Source organism: Callorhinus ursinus, unplaced genomic scaffold (genome assembly GCF_003265705.2).
Source record: "Callorhinus ursinus isolate GAN/ISIS: 27379988/994484 unplaced genomic scaffold, GSC_fseal_2.0 scaffold27, whole genome shotgun sequence".
NCBI classification, from domain to species: domain Eukaryota; kingdom Metazoa; phylum Chordata; class Mammalia; order Carnivora; family Otariidae; genus Callorhinus; species Callorhinus ursinus.
In genome coordinates, this window is record NW_027397089.1 from 7,267,304 (window position 1) to 7,285,075 (window position 17,772).

Sequence of the window (17,772 nt, forward strand, 5' to 3'; positions counted from 1 at the left end):
GGTTACTTAAAGCAATGACATCATTGCTTCACATCACAAATATATATTTCACATCATAAAGTGAAACATACCAAAAAGAGCATTTACTGAGCAATCATATTTTTATAATTTATAAACACTTGCAATTTATTTTCATTTTTTCCCTAGGGGTGGAAACAAAGGTAATCTAAGTGAAATGAAATTAAAAAATTTTTTTAAATGAAAAAGTCCTCAACTTACAGTAGTAATCAATGGCATAAAGCATCATTACTTTATATTATAAATAATTGTTTGATACTAAGCATTTTCAGAGAGGTATTTTCAGGAGAAGATAAAGAATATTTACACTTCCAAAGCACAATTATACAAGGTCTTTCATACTGACTAGACCTAACTCATATAAGAAAGAGAACCGTCTCAGCATATAGCTGAATAATAGAAACCCCAGCAACTTTTTAAATCCCAAATGATACTTTCTTGTAAAGACTTTATTAGCATATGAAAAACAGCAAATATGAAGCAATCACATACTCCCCCGAACAAAGCATCTTCATATGAATATATTTGTTTTGTATGTGTATATGAGTATAAGAATTCTCTATTTATATTGTTTTTTTGAACTCTGAGGTTAATGATTGTAAAGTTTATTAAATCTCCTCATGATAAAACCATAATTAGCTAATTTTTCAAAATATTGTACAGCTGTGCTTTTAAGTAATAATTATATTTACATAAAAGTATGGGCATGCTGAAATGACCACTTACTTTTGGCATCGATCAGCTTCTCTCTCGGTGAAATATCGGAAGAAGAAAGTTGCTCCTTTACTTTGGCAACATCTTTTGGATGTAAGAAGTCAAATAAGCTTTGTCCAGTCAAGCTAGCCTATTTATAAGGTAGATGTTCATTTAAAATCAGTACCATAATTTTTCTACATTTCTTCACACAAACATAATGGTAAATACTGTTAAAACTGCTTTTTCTTAGGCTCAGAGATACATCTACCACACTGTGTGACATTAACTTAGTGTTAGAAGCAGGGTAATACTTGTAGATAGAAATACATGCACACAAAACCATATATGGAAACACACAAATCACAAATACCTAATCACTAATATTCAGTGAACTCTTGTTAACATCCCCCAATTCATTTGTTGCTTCTAAATCACATTATGACTTAAATTCTTCTTATCCTTGGTAAAAGTAAAGAGATTGCAATATGGAAGCCACAAAGTATCTGTGATTTTAGGGTGTGACTCAGATTCAAAAAAAAAATCACTGTACTATTAAAAAACAAAATCCACCCTAGAACACCTTCCACTTCCCATTCCACTTATCCCAGTATGTACAGCATTCCCACGTCTATGCCTTTGCTTGTACGGTCTCATCACCTAGAATTCATGACCTCTTCTCTACAGACTCATAGTTCCCTCACCATTCTAACCAATTGGCTTTTACTCCCCGACTCCCTCAACTTCAAGTGTCTTCCTCCCCTTCTCTACTCATCTTAACACCTAAGCAGACATTCTACTTTGTATATGAAGCCTTCCCTGACCCACAGTGATCACCCCGCCCTTGTGAAATCCTTTATTACCTAAGTAGACAGTCTTATATTAGACAGAACACATGGACCAGCTGGACATATGACCAAGTACCCAAGATAGCTTGGAAGCTAGATATCTCATATCTTAAAAAAATAGCATTTTATAAACCAATCTACTGTGTGAACTCTATGTTTCAAAGCAAATCAGGTTTCTGAATCTGAAAAGCTAAGGACCAGACCCTACATCATGGGGATTCCAAAGGCCTCCTGAGTAGTAATTATATCTCTTGAATGGTCTGAAATGCTAGGTAAGTGCCCAGTGGGACAAGATTCCATGTCACTAATTTGGAACTTAAATGTTATTCTGAATTTTAAGTTATCTGTGTGTGTGTGTGTGTGTGTGTGTGTGTGTGTGTGTGTGTGATGTTCTCTATTTCCTGGATGTAGGCTCATAATACCTCTTATTCTGTTATTTAACTCATTATCTGTGAATCTTATATCTCCCAAATTTTCATGTTTGGGGAGAATATAGGTGAAATTATTGGGGGTTATTTAAGAGTAACGCTGTGGTCTATCTGATGTATATCTTAAAGGTGACCACAGGTGATAGTTTCTTCACTCTATTGGATTAGTGTTAGTGCTAGAGCTTTTGAGTAACTAGTTCAAATTAAATGGTGCTCAGGAATGAGGAGGTAAAGGATTAGAAAGGTAGTTAAGTAAAAGATGAATTTTAGAGTTTGTTGCCAGAGCTTAGATCAAAAGCTGTTATGTAATGCATATAACCTAATAATAAATAATAATGCTGTCTTTTGGAGGAAACAGAAGGACAACTAACATTGTTCCGACAGTCTCAAATGTGACAGTTATTTTGTCTTTACATCCTAAGACACAGGTGTAATCATCATTTCCCCTTTTTACATAAGAGAAAGTTGCAGCTCAGGAAAATTAAATAGCTTGCTGGAGGTCAGGAAGTGAACACCCTTATCAGAAATAAAAACCCATGGGGTGCTTGGGTAGCTCAGTCATTAAGCATCCGCCTTCAGCTCAGGTCATGATCTCAGGGTCCTGGGATCGAGCCCCGCATCGGGCTCTCTGCTCAGCGGGAAGCCTGCTTCTCCCTCTCCCACTCCCCCTGCTTGTGTTCCCTCTCTTGCTGTGTCTCTCTCTCTGTCAAATAAATAAAATCTTAAAAAAATAATAAAAATAAAAACCCATAGTGTTTCCATATATTTCCATCTCTCTGGGAGTTCTAACCTAGCAGAACCTAAGCGCCCACAGCCCAGGGTGAGGATAGGGTTCAGGAAGAGAACTCGGAAATATGTGTTCATTCAAAAAAAGTTAAACATCGCGTGGAAAATATCCTCAGTTTTGGATACCTGATCATAATTAAGTATTTTGGAGACTGACTTAGAAACGAAGAGAATTTTTCCTCTTTCACATCCAACCACAAATAGGAAGCCTTCTGCAGTCTAGGATTTAAAAATATAAAAGTGAATATTTTTAAATATCTTCTGTCTTTCTTACACACATTCAGATACTGTGAAAATTCCTATAGCAATAAAACAAAGAGTGGTCAGAGAGCTAGTAAAATCAGGACATTTTCTTAAGCTATAAAAGGATTGATAAAGAACATCAAATTAAACCCCAGTCTAAACTAGTTTTTGACATGGAAAGTTTGGCTATGGAATATTTGGTTGAGATGTTTTCTAATACAAAAACGATCCATCCCAAATTCTATAGTGCATATAGAAACTATAAAGATATCAAAACAGCATTAACAACTGCACAGGGATGTGCTTAGATGAAGGGAATGTGTGGAATGGGAACAAGGAAAAGAGAAGACATTCTACAATATATTTTTTAGATAATAAGATGTCGCTCATTTAAAATGAAACTTAAAAAATTCTAACATCAGTTACTCCCATTGAAATCTGTCCAGTATATTCCTTGTGAAGCAACCTATATGGAAATGGATATATATGGACACAGGATGAGTCTAGCACCCCATTGGACATTCCCTTAATTTCTACTAACTGGCAACAAACATGAGGTGAGTTAGGCAGACATATTCTAGAAGGGCAGAACCCGTGTTATGTTAGGCCTGAAAAAAAAACACTTAAAGATTAGTGAGAAAGCTTCCAAAGCATACTGTACATTTTGCTAACTTTAAATATCTTCATCTTCAAAAAAAATCCTTACTTTTCTATCAGAAATATTATATTTAAATTCAGCTGTTCAGATAAAAGAGCTTTTTAAAAATTTTAAAAGAAAAATAGACAAGTATATATATGAAGAATCTTTCTGTTTAATCATGCTGCAGTTTAAAGCCCAGGAGTCACAGCACAAGATCAAGACATTTATCACCTCCTGGGGGCAGGATAAGCCAATGACATGGTCATATTTTCCAGGTCAAATAAACCTCTAGACGAATGAATCTGAAAACCCATGCATATGAGATGATGAGAAGAGAAATGTCAAAGCATCGACTAATAGCTCATTAAGCAGTAACTGGCTAATGTGCAGAGAACAGGATCCAGGAGAGAAAGGATACAAGGTAGACGGCTTTGAAGGAGGTGCTGACAGAGGGGAACAGACCCCATGGCATAGGAGGTGAGTCCCGTAGGCAGTGCAAGTTTAGGATTAAAGACGAGCTTTGCTCCAAACTTTGGAAAGTGCCTATCCTCTGTCTCTACTTCCATCAGCCCAAACTAAGACACGGTTACTTAGGCAACTTATTTTTGTAGGAAGGGAGCTGTGGTGTATGAGGGAGCCCTGGGTGCTGGCAGCCAGAAGCAAACTGAAGAAAATCTGCCTCCCATCCAAGTAAAACTGAAAGGACAAACACAGCTTAGACAAATATAACTCTTGACTTACCTTAAGGATTAAGTGTCTGAGCTCATTATCCTGAATAAATGAAGGTCTATAATTATCTCCTGCATAAGAATTTGTCATACCTAAAAATAAGTCCAAAAGTTACGGAAAATAGATTGGAAACGTAGGAAACTGCGCACTGTTGCTGCTGCATTGGAGACGGTACTTTCAGCACATCCTATGGCTTTATCGTAATCATTCTTCCATTATTACTAGATTAAGATGTCCTGCTTTTATACTTGCTAAGTTCTTGTAACTTCTTACTCCCTTATACTTAAATGTGTAGACAGTAGGAGCTGGATTTCAAAAGAGAACTAGATTCTCTGTAACACTATAATAACATGCAACAGTATTCAAGAATCTAGCTAGAATCGATAATTCCGCTTCTTAAAACTGCTCCAGGGCACCAGGGTGGCTCAGTCGGTTAAGTGTTCAACTCCTGATCTCAGCTCAGGTCTTGATCTCAGAGTCATGAGTTCAAGCCCTTTGTTGGGCTCCATGCTGGGCATGGAGCCTACTTAAACAAAAAACAAAACAAAAGAACTGATTATGTGAATTACCCTAAAGAGGAAGATTGTGGAACTTTAAATCACTTCTATGGATTCATACGATTTTCCCATATGGCGCTTTAAAAATCATATGGAGATTTCTGATAATATATAAAAATGTATAAAATGTAAGTGAAATAATTCATTTTAAGCCCTTAGCACAGAGTTTATTGTATTAAAAGTCTCTAACTGAACAGCTGACAAAATGAGGAACCAGCAGATCACGACCTAGGTAAACGTTTCAATGAGAGAAATAAGGGAAGCACCGAAATCATATTTGCCTTAAAGGCATCTGCCCACCTCAACAGGAGAAAGCCGTTCGTGGCCACAAGGGGGCGCAAGGGACAGCCCACCAGGCCAAGGTGCCCTGTCCCCAGGTAACCTCCAGGCAAGGGTAATTCACAGGTAAATCAATTTTCCCTCTGTTATACTTCTCAACTCTCCTAACCCCAAGCCCCTCTTCCTGAGGACCGCAAGTAAAGTTGCTTTTGCAAGAGAAAGATGGGTTAATACCCTGAGAGGTCTTTGGTGTTGTTTTCCCCACCCTGGGACATTTTAACCACACAGTGGCCCTTGAATGGCTTTGCAGCTCAAACTCACAAAATACCTAAGTGCTGGAGGAGAAAAAAACCCCAGAAAATAAAAAATACCTCATGGTCTTACTTGATAAAGTGTTTTTCAGACCGGTAGCACCCTTATAAGCCTGGCATAAGCAAATGAAAATCCCTGTCGAAATCTACCTTCTAGGTAGGTCTCCAAGAATTCCCTCAAATGATTTCTTGTTATTATAAAGGACTACATAGCAACTGGTGGAAGGGAGTTGAGAAAGAGCAGAAAGATACAGACCGAGTTCCAGACCAGGGTACAGCCATAAATCAATTTGAGCAAGGCAGTGCTATCTGCTTGTCTGGCCCGAAGGTTGGCAGAAGTATGCTGGGGAAACCCTGTCCATGTCCATCAGCCAGAACGGGCGAGCCTGGGCAGTGAGCGAGGACGTGCTAAGGAGAAATGGGGGGTGGGGGTAAGGGCAGAGCCAAAGCCAGGCTGAGGTGTGTTAATAAAACGCATGCTGTGATATTTTGTGCATGGGCCAATGAGGATAACAAAATTTTTAAGATTTTATTTATTTGACAGAGAGCACGAGTCAGGGTTGGAGCACAGGGAGAGGGAGAAAAAGGCTCCCTGCTGAGCAGGGAGCCCCATGCGATGCAGGGCTCCATCCCAGGACCCCGGGATCGTGACCTGAGCAAAAGGCAAACGCTTAACCAGCTGAACCACTCAGGCGCCCTGAGAGATAACAGACAAGGAAACATGATCACTTACCTTTATTACAGTGTTCATTAGGTTAAAATGATCAAAATCACAGTAACTATTCCTCCTCCTGCTACCCCCACCCCCACCCTGAGTAAACTCTGTGCTTGCCCTGTATAGGTGTTACTCTTTACTCTTAACGACCCTACCAGTAAATGCACTGTCCCTATTTTATGGCTACGGAAGCTGAGGATCAGAATGTGAAGTGATTTGAATAAGTCACACCGCTATTAAGTCAGGGAGCCAGGCTTTGAACCCAGGAGGTTTGCCTCTGGGAGCTACATGCATGGACCACTGCACCCCACTGAGCCCCAGTAATATGACTACACATATAGAATGCCCACAGTTTCTCTGAAGGCACATGCTGAGAAGAAGGGCTACTCCAAGTGCTGTCTGCAGACCAATGTCATCAGCAAACTGTGGCAGGTGAGTACAGAAATGAAGAACAAGCATTTCTAGGGGCGCCTGGGTGGCTCAGTCGGTTAAGCATCTGCCTTCGGCTCAGGTCATGATCTCAGGGTCCTGGGATGGAGCCCTGCTTTGGGCTCCCTGCTCAGCAGGGGGCCTGCTTCTCCCTCTCCCCCTGCTTGTGCAAAGGCACATGCTCTCCCTCTGTGTCCAATCAATCAATCTTTTTTAAAAAAGCATTTTCAGACACTTTTATGGAAATGTGACATTGTTGTGCCACCCCAGCCCATGATCATTTTTCCAGGAATTAACTGTACTTTATAATGGGTGGGGGGTGGGATACACTTGTCCTCCACCCAGATAATTTCAGAAGCACTATTTAAAGTTTACAAAAATTCATTTCACGATCTATTTGTTTTTAAAGTAATTATGTAGGGACCAAAATAACATGATCCACATGCAGCCCTCCGATGATTTGGGGTCCAGGCTTTTGCGGAGCAAACTGGATGGTCTACTCCTATAAGGGCCCTGGAATGCAGGCAGACCCAGTTGCCTTAAGTCCTCTCACTTGTGGGCAGCACTGACTTAAGGGTATGCTCAGGGTGGGTGATGGGTCCTTGACCACCTCAGAAGGGCCAATGACAAAAACCTGTGCTCTGGTGCAAGGAATCTGCTCTGGATTTAGACAGTACGTCCTCCCTACTGAGCTTCTCTTGCTGCTCCTCCCACTCTTACTTCCACTGTAGCATTTAGCACCCTGGATTTTAATGATCTCTACCTGGGTCTGTCTCCCTCGCCTACTGTGAATCCCAAGAGCGCAGAGATCTTGTTCCTCCCTTTTCAAGTTCCCAGCACAGACAGGAACCTATTTGATGCTCGGTGCATGTTTGTTGAATTAGTTGATGGATTCGTGACTTTTCCCTTAGGTCCTTCTCCATCCGGGCATTGCGAATGTGAAAATTGTTGGGTAATTTTAGGGTTGCAATCAAATGACCTCAGTAGGGCCTGCAAATGTTCACTGCTTAAAGATTTAAGGGAAATATTGCATACAACTTATGCAAGATCCAGTTGTGGGTAAAAGAGAATCCTGTTTCACAAGGGATCATTAGGAAAATGAGACCTCCTGTCACACTCCCAAAGGGAAGCCTGCCAAGCAGTGTTCCCACACTTGTGCTGTTCTGCTTGGCATTGAAGGGATCAAGGCTGTACTTTCTTTCCCCACTGCCTACTCTCCAGGTCTGCACATAGTCCGCAGGTTGGAGTACAAGGAGCCGCGGTTCTACCGCATGTAGAAGACTAAGGAAGGTGATTTAAATTATCTTTCTTGTTAAAGGGACTTCTTCAGCAGAAAAGAAAAGGCCAAGACTAGAAGAAAATTATGCAAAAAAATATTTCAAATGTAAAAACAGAGTGAAGGTGGTAAATCAACCACTTATAAAGCTAGTATGACAGTTAAAAGACAAAGGTAGTAAAATAATATCTACAAAAAGTAGTTAAGGGATACACAAAATAAAAAGATATAAAATGTGACAGCCTATGTATAAAATGTGGAGACGAGGAGTACAAATGTAGTATTTTAGAATGTGTTCAAGGTTAAGGGACCATCAACTTGGTACAGGCTGCTATACACTTAGGAAGTTATATGAAACTCAAGGTTACTACAACCAAAAACCTATGATACATACACGAAAAATAAAGAGAAAGAAATTCAAGCATAACACTAAAGAAAGTCCTCAAATCACAAGGGAAGGGACCAAAAGAAGAAGAAAGGAATGGAGAATAACTACAAAAACAAACAGAAAACAATTTTTCAAATTCCAGTATGTACCTATCAATAATTACTCTGGAGCATTACATTTATTTACCTTTAATCAAGAAACACAGGGTGATGCAATGGATAACAAAACAAGACCCAACTACATGCTGCCTCCAAAGAACTCACTTCAGAGGTAAAGACACAGGCTGAAAATGAAGGAATGGAAAAAGATATTCCATGCAAATGAAAGCAAAACAAAAGATGGGGCAGCAACACTTATAACAACAAAATAGACTTTAAAACACTGTAACAAGAGACAGAGAAAGCCATTACATAATAATAAAGGGATTGATTCAAAAGAGGTTATCACAATTGTAAATATGCATCCAACAGAGGAGCACCTAAATATATAAGGCAAGCATTAACAGACATAAAGGGAGAAATTAACAGTAATACAATAGTAGGGGACTTTAACACCCTACTTATATCAATGGATAGATCATCCAAAAGAAAATAAGGAAACAGTAGCTTTGACTGACAAATTACAATAGACGGGATTAACAGATATACACACACAAAATATCCCATCCCAAAACAAGAGACGATACATTCAAGTGCACATGAAACATTCTCCAGAATAGATCACATGTTAGGCCACAAAACAAGTCTCAATAAATTTAAGAAGACTGAAATTTAAAAAAAAAAATGACTGAAATCAAACATCTTTTTTTGACTACAACAGTGAAACGAAATCAATTACAAAACAAACACACAAACAAAAACTGGAAAAACACAAACGTGTGGAGGCCAAAAAAAACATGCTACTAAACAACCAGCAGGTCAGCAAAGAAGTCATAGAGGAAAGGAAAAAATACATGAAGATGAAAGAAAATAGAGACAATGGCTCAAAATCTCCTGGATGCAGCAAAGGCAATTCTGAGAGGGAAGTTTATAGTGATACAGACCCACCTCAAGAAAGAAGAAAAATCTCAATCTAACTTTATACCTAAAGGAGCTAGAAAAAAACAAAGATCAGAGTGGAAATAAATGAAATAGAGACATAAAATTGTTAAAACTTTAGCCAGATGCATCAAGACAAAGAATCAAATTCAGAAACGCAAGAGTGGGAAGCCTTGGTGGCTCAGCCAGTTAAGTGTCTGCCTTTGGTTCAGGTCATGATCCCAGGGTCCTGGGATTGAGTCCCGCAACAAGCTCCTTGCTCAGTAGGGAGTGTGCTTCTCCCTCTCCCACTCCCCCTGCTTGTGTTCCCTCTCTCGCTATGTCTCTCTCTGTCAAATAAATAAATAAAATCTTAAAAAAAAAGAAATGCAAAAGAAATTACAACCGACACTATAAAAATGCAAAGGATTAAAAAAGACTACATAAATTATGCAAAAAAAATTGGACAAACTAGAAGAAATGGGTAAATTTCTAGAAACCTACCATCTCCCAAAACTGAATCGGGAAGAATCTGAACAAACCAATTACCAGCAATGAAATTGCATCAGTAATCAAAAAACTCCCAATAAACAAAAGTCCAGGACCAGATGGCTTCACAGGTGAATTCTACCAAACATTTAAAGAAGAGTTAATACCTACCCTTCTCAAATCATTCCAAGAGAAAGGAAAACTTCCAAATTCATTCTATGATGCCAGTATTACCCTGATATGAAAAACAAAGACACTAACTAAACAAGAAAATTACAGACCAATATCCCTGATGAACACAAGTCCTCAACAAAATATTTCCAAACCAAATTTAACAATACATTAAAAGGATCATTCTCCATGATCAAGTGGGATTTGTTCCAGAGATGCAAGGATGGTTCAGTATCTGCAAATCAATCAACATAACACATATTATAAAGTGAAAGATAAAAATCATATGATCACCTCAACAGATGCAGAAAAAGCATGTGACAAATTCAACATTCAGAAAAACTCAACAAAGTGGGTACAGAGGGAACATAACATAATAAATGCTTTATAAATGACAAACCCAGAGTTAACTTCATCCTTAGAGGTGAAAAGCTGGAAGTTTTTCCTCTTAAGATCGGGAAGAAGACAAGAATGTCCACTCTCACCACTTTTATTCAATATAGTACTGGAAGTCCCAGCCACGGCAATCAGATAAGAAAAAGAAATAAGAGGTGTCCAAATTGGTAAGGAAGGAGAACGCTCACTATAAGATGAGTGATACTCATGACAGACGACAAGATACATGGCAGATGACAAGATACTCCATATAGAAAATTCTAAAGACTCCACCAAAAAACTATTAGAACTAATAAGTGAATTCAGTAAAGTTGCAGAATACAAAATCAACATACAGAAATCCATTGCATTTCTATACACTATTAACAAACCGGCAGAAAGAGAAATTAAGAGAACAATCATATTTACCACGGTATCAAAAAGAATAAAACACCTAGGAATAAATTTTACCAAGGCAGTGGAAGGACTGTACTCTGAAAACTCTAAGACATTGATGAAAGACATTGAAGGTGACACAAATGTAGACATACTGTGTGCACTTAAGATAAAGCTTTTAGTGAAACCAAGATTTTCCATACCCCGATTAGTATTCTCTCCACATACAGAATATGAGCAAGCATCAAAATTGATGCCTATAAACAAACTGATGCCTATAAAGCTGAAAGACACATCTGTATAGAATTTCAGTAGCCAACAACAGCAAAACAAATGAATCCAGGATCTCAATTACAGGGAGGACTTCACAAATCCAAGTGCGGTGTGCCTGGGTGGCTAAGTCGGTTAAGCGTCTGCCTTCGGCTCAGGTCATGATCCCACGGTCCTGGGATCAAGCTCCCTGCTCAGTGGGGAGCCTGCTTCTCCCTCTCCTCCCTGCTCATGTTCTCTGTCACTATGTCGCTATCTCGGCCTCTCTCAAATAAATAAAATCTTTAAAAACAAAACAAAACAAATGCAGAAGCCATTTCCAAACTCACCTTTTAAAGATTTCAAGTGTTGGACAGCCATTCTTAACACTGTAAGTTTATCCAGTTTACGTGCCATGGGATTGCACTGAGGGATCATTGCAGATAGTTCTTCAATCAGGTTATTCATTTTATCTCTCCTCCGCTTTTCGGTTTGGCTATGAGCTTCTCTAAGAAGGAAACGAACCTCCTTTATTTTTAACATCGAGCAGACTCAGAGTTACCCGGGAGGCACTGGCTGGAGCCTGAGGAGGCCGGCAAAAGCACGCACCCACGTCCCTCCCAACTCTGGCCCTGCACTCGTGGTTCAGGGAAGAGGAGGGAGCTGCTGAGCGCAGGAATGGGGCTCATCTCTCATCCCACCAACTACCCCTGCTCCTTCCTCCCTAACTTATTTCCAGAAACCTTCAAGAACTAAGATGTGTCTGAGAGCCACATGGGTAGCTTTAGAACCTCCCTCAGTCTTAGAAGGCTACCCAACTCTTCCTCTTATTACAGATCACTGTTCTCCGGTATTCACCTCAGCATCTTAACTTCATTCTCTTCCACAGCAGCTTCCCACGGGGCTGCACCTGTGGGCAAATCTCGCCCTCTGGGGAAAAAACCCCCGCCTTTCCCCACTCCTAGGGGTTTTTACCTTGCTACTGTCTTCCGTTCTCAGCCAGCTTCCTGGAAGATCACCATCACCACTCTTCTCACTTCTCAAGCAGGCACCTTTCCATCTATTAAAACCAACCTGCCACAAACCCTGCCCCACTGACACTCTTTTTAGCAGAGGTCATCCTTATTTTATGCAACTCCTTGCCGATCCCTGCCTTGAATTTTGATGGTACTGACATTCCTCATTCTTCCGACGGCTCCTGTGACCATCTCCTGTTCCTCTGTCCTCCCTGCTCTGCTCAGTCCCCTTAGTCTCTTTATGAGCTCTTCCTCTTTCCTTAAATAGCAGTGTCCCCAAGATTCCCCACTTGGCTCTACTCTTTCCTCACCCTATAGCTTCACCCTGAGATAGCACTGTCTCTCAAAGGCTTTACAGCTGCTCATAAGCTACTTACTATTAAATCTCTATCTCGTTCATACTTCACCCCATTCCTGACCTTCAGAACTTGAACTACACACCTAAATGATTCACAAGTACTTTAAACCTCAAGTAAGCCCACACTGAAGACGTTCCTTGCAATTCACCTCATCTTATTCCTCCTTCCTCCATTACCCCTGATTTACTCCTGTAGAGTTTATCTTGCTGATATCACTAGGCTCATTCTAGACCCTTCCTCCTTCACCCTGAAGAGCTGAATAATCACAAACTCCTATAGGTTCTAGCTCTTCAGTGGTTCTTATATAGGTCTTGTCTTCCTCCCCATCCACTCCGTCCCCACCTTGATTCCCTAGTGACAGCTCATCGCACTACCCCCAAAAGCCTTTTAACTTGCTGTACTTCCCGCATCCTCCTCCTCCAGTCTATACAAACCCCGACTTCCAGAATTATCACTCTAAAAAAAACGAAGTCGTCTAATTCCATTGCATCAAACTGCTAACATGTATTTTCACTGCCTAAGAGGAAGGGCCAAACTCCCACGTGACACCCCAAGGTTCTCCGTGACCTGGTTTGTGCCCTCATTTCCAGTTTCCTCTCTCCGCGCATTCCCTACAGCTCCACACGTTACTCCGCAGCAATGCCAAACGACTTGCTGGCCCTCACACTTGCCAAGTCACCTCACATCTCCTCTGACTTGCTCTTTGCTAAGCTTCGAATGTCCTCCCCTTCTATATTGGAAAAACCCTCTTCCTTCTTCAAAACCCAGCTCAGTTATTCTTCCTGGAGACCATCTGTGACTACTACCTGAGGAAGCCCCTTCCCCTCTCAGCTGTCTCAGTATCTTTTACACCGTGACCATGTCACCAGACCTAAGTCACCATCTGTTGAAAATTCAGTATTATTTAAAACGTCACAAGGAAAGAAAAACATTGCCAATTAACAGGAAGAGGGCATTGATAAGACCTTTTTCATAGATGGTAAAATGTAGGGGGAAAATGTCTATCTTTTCTTTGTACCTTACATTTGAGTTAGGCTCTTCTACTCTTCACACTTAACTGTAAACATCTGTCTGCTTCTCCTACAACACTCAGATCATGGCACCTCCAGAATTTCCACATAAGAAGAGTTTAAAAAGGACAGTCTGATGGGAAAGAAGGACACTTGCTCTGACCTGTCTTTATGGCAACTTTAAATCAGATGAAAGAAAATGTAATTTTTCCACATAAAAGAGTGGGGGAGGGGAGAACACTAATGAAAACCAATGGAGATAATATTCCCCGTCGCCCGCCTCCCCACAACCATTCACCCTTGGGTCACGTCACTCCTGGAACAAAATATGTACTTTTGAGTGAACTGGATGGAATTCAAATTATATGTACATTCACATAAAATTCAGTTATATACTTATGCTTTGGTCCATTCAAGAGTAATTTTTAGATTAAAATTTTATGATTAGAAGAATGTTATAGTTATCCTCTTGCTAGAGTTATCACCTCTCATTTCTACCAGTATTACCCACTAGCAACAGACACGAGCAATGGGCAGAGATGCCTGTTTCCAGGAATGCATAGCAGATGGGGTGTTCTGTCTCAGAGGCAGGGTGTTAGAGACGGGTGAGAACGGGTGGGAGCAAGGCCCTGTGGAGAACAATGAATGATGATGGTAGGAGCTAGGAAACCCAGAGGAAGGCAAAATAGCTAGTTTTCGAATAAGGCACCTTACTTGAAGGAGATGCACCTGAAAAGAATACCGGAGGACTGTATTCGAGAAAGCCTTATTTACCAGAGGCTGGTTCTCTGCTTGATAATTTAGCAGCAGGGGCTGGCTCTTAAATCTGTGTACTGTTACTGCCACTTTGACCCCTGTCAGTGTTTTGTAAATCATATCAAAAACCAGAATAAATGAAGGAAAAGCAAAACTGAGATCTGGCCATGTTGCCAGTTGTAGAAAAATTTTTGTTGACGTTGAGAATATGTTGAAACAATTGCCAAAGAATTTATGAGGATGAATTCCTAACAATCAGATGCTCCTCAGAAGTAATTTTTATTTGTTTATGGCATGAATCAGCTTTGCTCTAGTGCTTAAAGGAAATACTTTAATAAACAGTCCCTCTAAGAAAAAATTTAAAGGCACATTAAGACAAAATGTTATTCAAGTTGATAGAAAACGTAACAGGTACCAAATGAGAAAAACCTAATATTCTTGAATCAATTCTATCTTGACGTCACCTTTTACTTTGGTGCAACCTTTTCCACCCACCATCTATCAATCTCAGTGGTTCAATGTACCTGAAGGACTTCACTTTTCCTTGTTGTTCACCATCTTCCATTCTACAAAAAAGCAGAATAAAATGTCAAACTACAGGAAACAGCTTTTACGTAATTCTTGAAAGAAAATAAATGTGAGATTAAGTACCATCCTCTTAATTTCTATTAAGTCATTCGTTAGAAATGCTACCCTGAGCTCCTAATGACCGGAAGTGATTATTATTGTCAACACAAGTCGCAGTTCTCCTCCTAAGGCTGACAGGCACATCATCCCCAACAGGGCAACAAAAACTGTGAACTGACAATGAACAAAAATTATCTCATGCGAATCCTGAGAAATATAATTTTCATATGAATAATATTAAATGTGTGTGTCTATATATGCACATATACACACACGTGTGTGTGTATGTGTATTTAAGAAATGTAGTTACCACCAGACCACTACTAGAATGAAATATACTGATGGTGACAGAATACATTCCACATTAAAAATTATGCAGGCTGAGTAGTTTTTAAAAATACATATTTTTAAAAATATATTTCCAAATGTATCAAAACAAACAAACAAAAATAGACTCTTAAATACAGAGACCAAACTGGTGGTTGCCAGAGGGGAGGTAGATGAGGGGATGGGCAAAATAGGTGATGGGAATTAGGAGGTACAAAATTCCAGTTATAAATAAGTCACAGGGATGAAAAGTACAGCATAGGGAATATAGTCAATAATATTATAACATCGTATGGTGACAGATGGTAAGTACATTTATCATAGTGAGCACTGAGTCCTGTGTGGAATTGTTAAATCACTATGTCATACACACAAATCTAACATAACACTGTCAACTGAACTACAAGAAAAAAAAAACTCAAAAGAAATGGTGAAATTCAAACCTACTGTACTTATGAAATCCAAAAATACTATTGTTTAATGGTCCCTGGTAGAACAGAAAAAAGGCACAATCATGTATTAGCCAAACAATTCATTTCTTGTTTGCAGCACAAACCTAGGTAATTGCAAATACTATCAAAACATTCTCCAGATTTGCTCCTTTTCATGCCTTCCTCTTTTTAAAATCTTCTTTTGGTTTCTGAGATACTACTCCTGCTTCAGAACCATGTCTTCTCACATTTGGGGTAGGATTTCCCTCCTCCCTTTACAGGGTTTAGGCCCAAGTGCCCCCAGAGTATATCCTCAGCCCCCAAGTCTTCCCACTCCGTACACTTCCCCCAGTGACTGAATTCATGCCAATCACTGCAATGGCTTTCTGAACATTAATGATGTGTGAATGTCTATCTCCAGACCAGGCATCACCCCTAAGTTCCAGACTCTCATATCCAACTGCCCAGTTGAAGATCCCAGAATTACCATGTTGTTACTGCATCAAAAACTGAATTCACCATCTATCCCTTGATCTCAGCATATAATATCATCCTCCACATAGGTAACCAAGTCAGAAAATTTGAACACTTCTTGTATGCCTGCTCTCTTTAACCAACAATCACGAATTCTCTTTTAAGTGTGTCATAACATGTCCTTCCCTTCCCATGCACTGCTGTCCAGGACCACCTTCTTAGACCAATGGTCAGAAAACAACCCCTAGCAAGAACTTCTCAGCTATTTTCTCTGCCTCTTGGGTTTTCCGCCTCCAGCCCATCCTCCATGCTGTTTCCCAAGTGATTCTTTGAAAATGTAAATCTGTACCCCTTCACACCTGATAGGATAGCTATATTCTTTTAAAAAATGGACAATAACAAATGTCAGCAAGGATATGGAGAAACTGGATCCCTCGCACATTGCTGGTGGGAATGTAAAATGGTACAGCCACTGTCGAAAACAGTTTCTGTGGTTCCGTAAAAACTAAACATAGGATTACCATATGACCCAGCAATTCTCCCAGGTATATACCAAAAAGAATTTAAAGCAAGGACTCAGACAGATACTTGTACATCAATGTTCATAATAGCATTATTCACAGTAGCCAAAAGATAAGAACAACCTAAATGCCCACCAACAGATGAATGGAGAGACAAAATGTGATATATGGCAACCCCTGTGCAGAGTACCCCAGGACCCCTCCTTGGCCAGGCATGTACCCTGCCTCAGCTCCAGCCGACACCCCTCTAAGGCATTCTCTCTACAGAGAGTCCTAGAACATACCTGTTTGCACCCACTTCAGCTATCCTACCAGGGCACCCCCTGTACAAAGAACTCAAGGGTCTCCTGGTCCACACACTGCTTCAGCTCCAGCCACCCCACCAGATCACCCCCTGAAAACAATGCCCCCAGAAATCCCAGCTTACCTTCACTTCAGCCATCCTGCCAGTGTCCTCAGCATATAGAACCTGAAACACTCTGACCTGCAACAGCTTTAGCTTTAGCTGTTGGGACACAGTGCCCACTGCATGGAGAGCCCTGGGATCTCCTGGGATACACCCACTTCAGCTTCACCTGTCCTGCTTGGGTGCCCTCTGTGTGGAGAGCTCCAGGATACTCCGAATAATACCCATGTCAGCTTCTGCTATACTGTCAAGGTTCCCTCTGGATGTAGAGCCTTGGGACACCCGGCATGCACCCACTCTAGCTTTAGCTATCCTGCCAGGGCACCTGCTGCAGGGAGAGCCCAGGGACCACACTGACCTGTACCCACTTCAGCTATCCTGCCAGGGTGCCCACTGTGTGGAGTCCTGGGACACCCAGCCCATGCCAACCACATCTCCAGCCAGTGAAAATCACCAAACACACAAGGTCTACATAGGGGATGACCATACACAAGACCTTTCCTTCAAATTTAGAAGTAGTTATTCTGCTTAATTCATAGAAACAGACACAGGAAGTCAGGCAAAATGGGGAGACAGAGAAATATGCTCCGAAAGAAAGAACAATACAAAACCTCAGAAAAAGGAGCTAAATGAAATGGAGATAAACAATATGCCTGATAAAGAATTTAAAGTAATGATCATAAAGATGCTCACTGGGCTGGAGAGAAGAGTGAATGAACTCAGTGAGACCTCCAATAAAGAGATAAAAAAAAAAAAAGAACCAATCAGCATTGAAGAATACAGTAACTGAAATAAATGCATCAGAGAGA

General features: G+C 40.3%; 1 protein-coding gene across 8 annotated transcripts in view; it reads right to left on the minus strand.

Annotated features, from left to right (window-relative positions):
- BMAL2 (basic helix-loop-helix ARNT like 2) overlaps positions 1-17,772 on the minus strand; it is a 98,151-nt gene that overhangs the window by 37,743 nt on the left and 42,636 nt on the right. For 5 of the 8 annotated variants that reach the window (XR_012373959.1, XM_025879747.2, XM_073877803.1 and 2 more), the window contains 5 exons: positions 14,702-14,743; positions 11,387-11,544; positions 4,398-4,477; positions 2,900-2,992; positions 745-862 (listed from right to left, as the gene is read on the minus strand). Coding sequence is in view for 7 of the 8 variants with exons in the window: in XM_025879747.2 (XP_025735532.1) it covers positions 745-862; positions 2,900-2,992; positions 4,398-4,477; positions 11,387-11,544; positions 14,702-14,743 (491 nt within the window). In the remaining variant the exon portion in view is untranslated. Of the gene's footprint in view, positions 1-744; positions 863-2,899; positions 2,993-4,397; positions 4,478-11,386; positions 11,545-12,011; positions 13,889-14,701; positions 14,744-17,772 lie in introns of those variants that run through there. The other 3 variants (XM_025879750.2, XM_025879749.2, XM_073877802.1) reach the window with 3 other exon arrangements.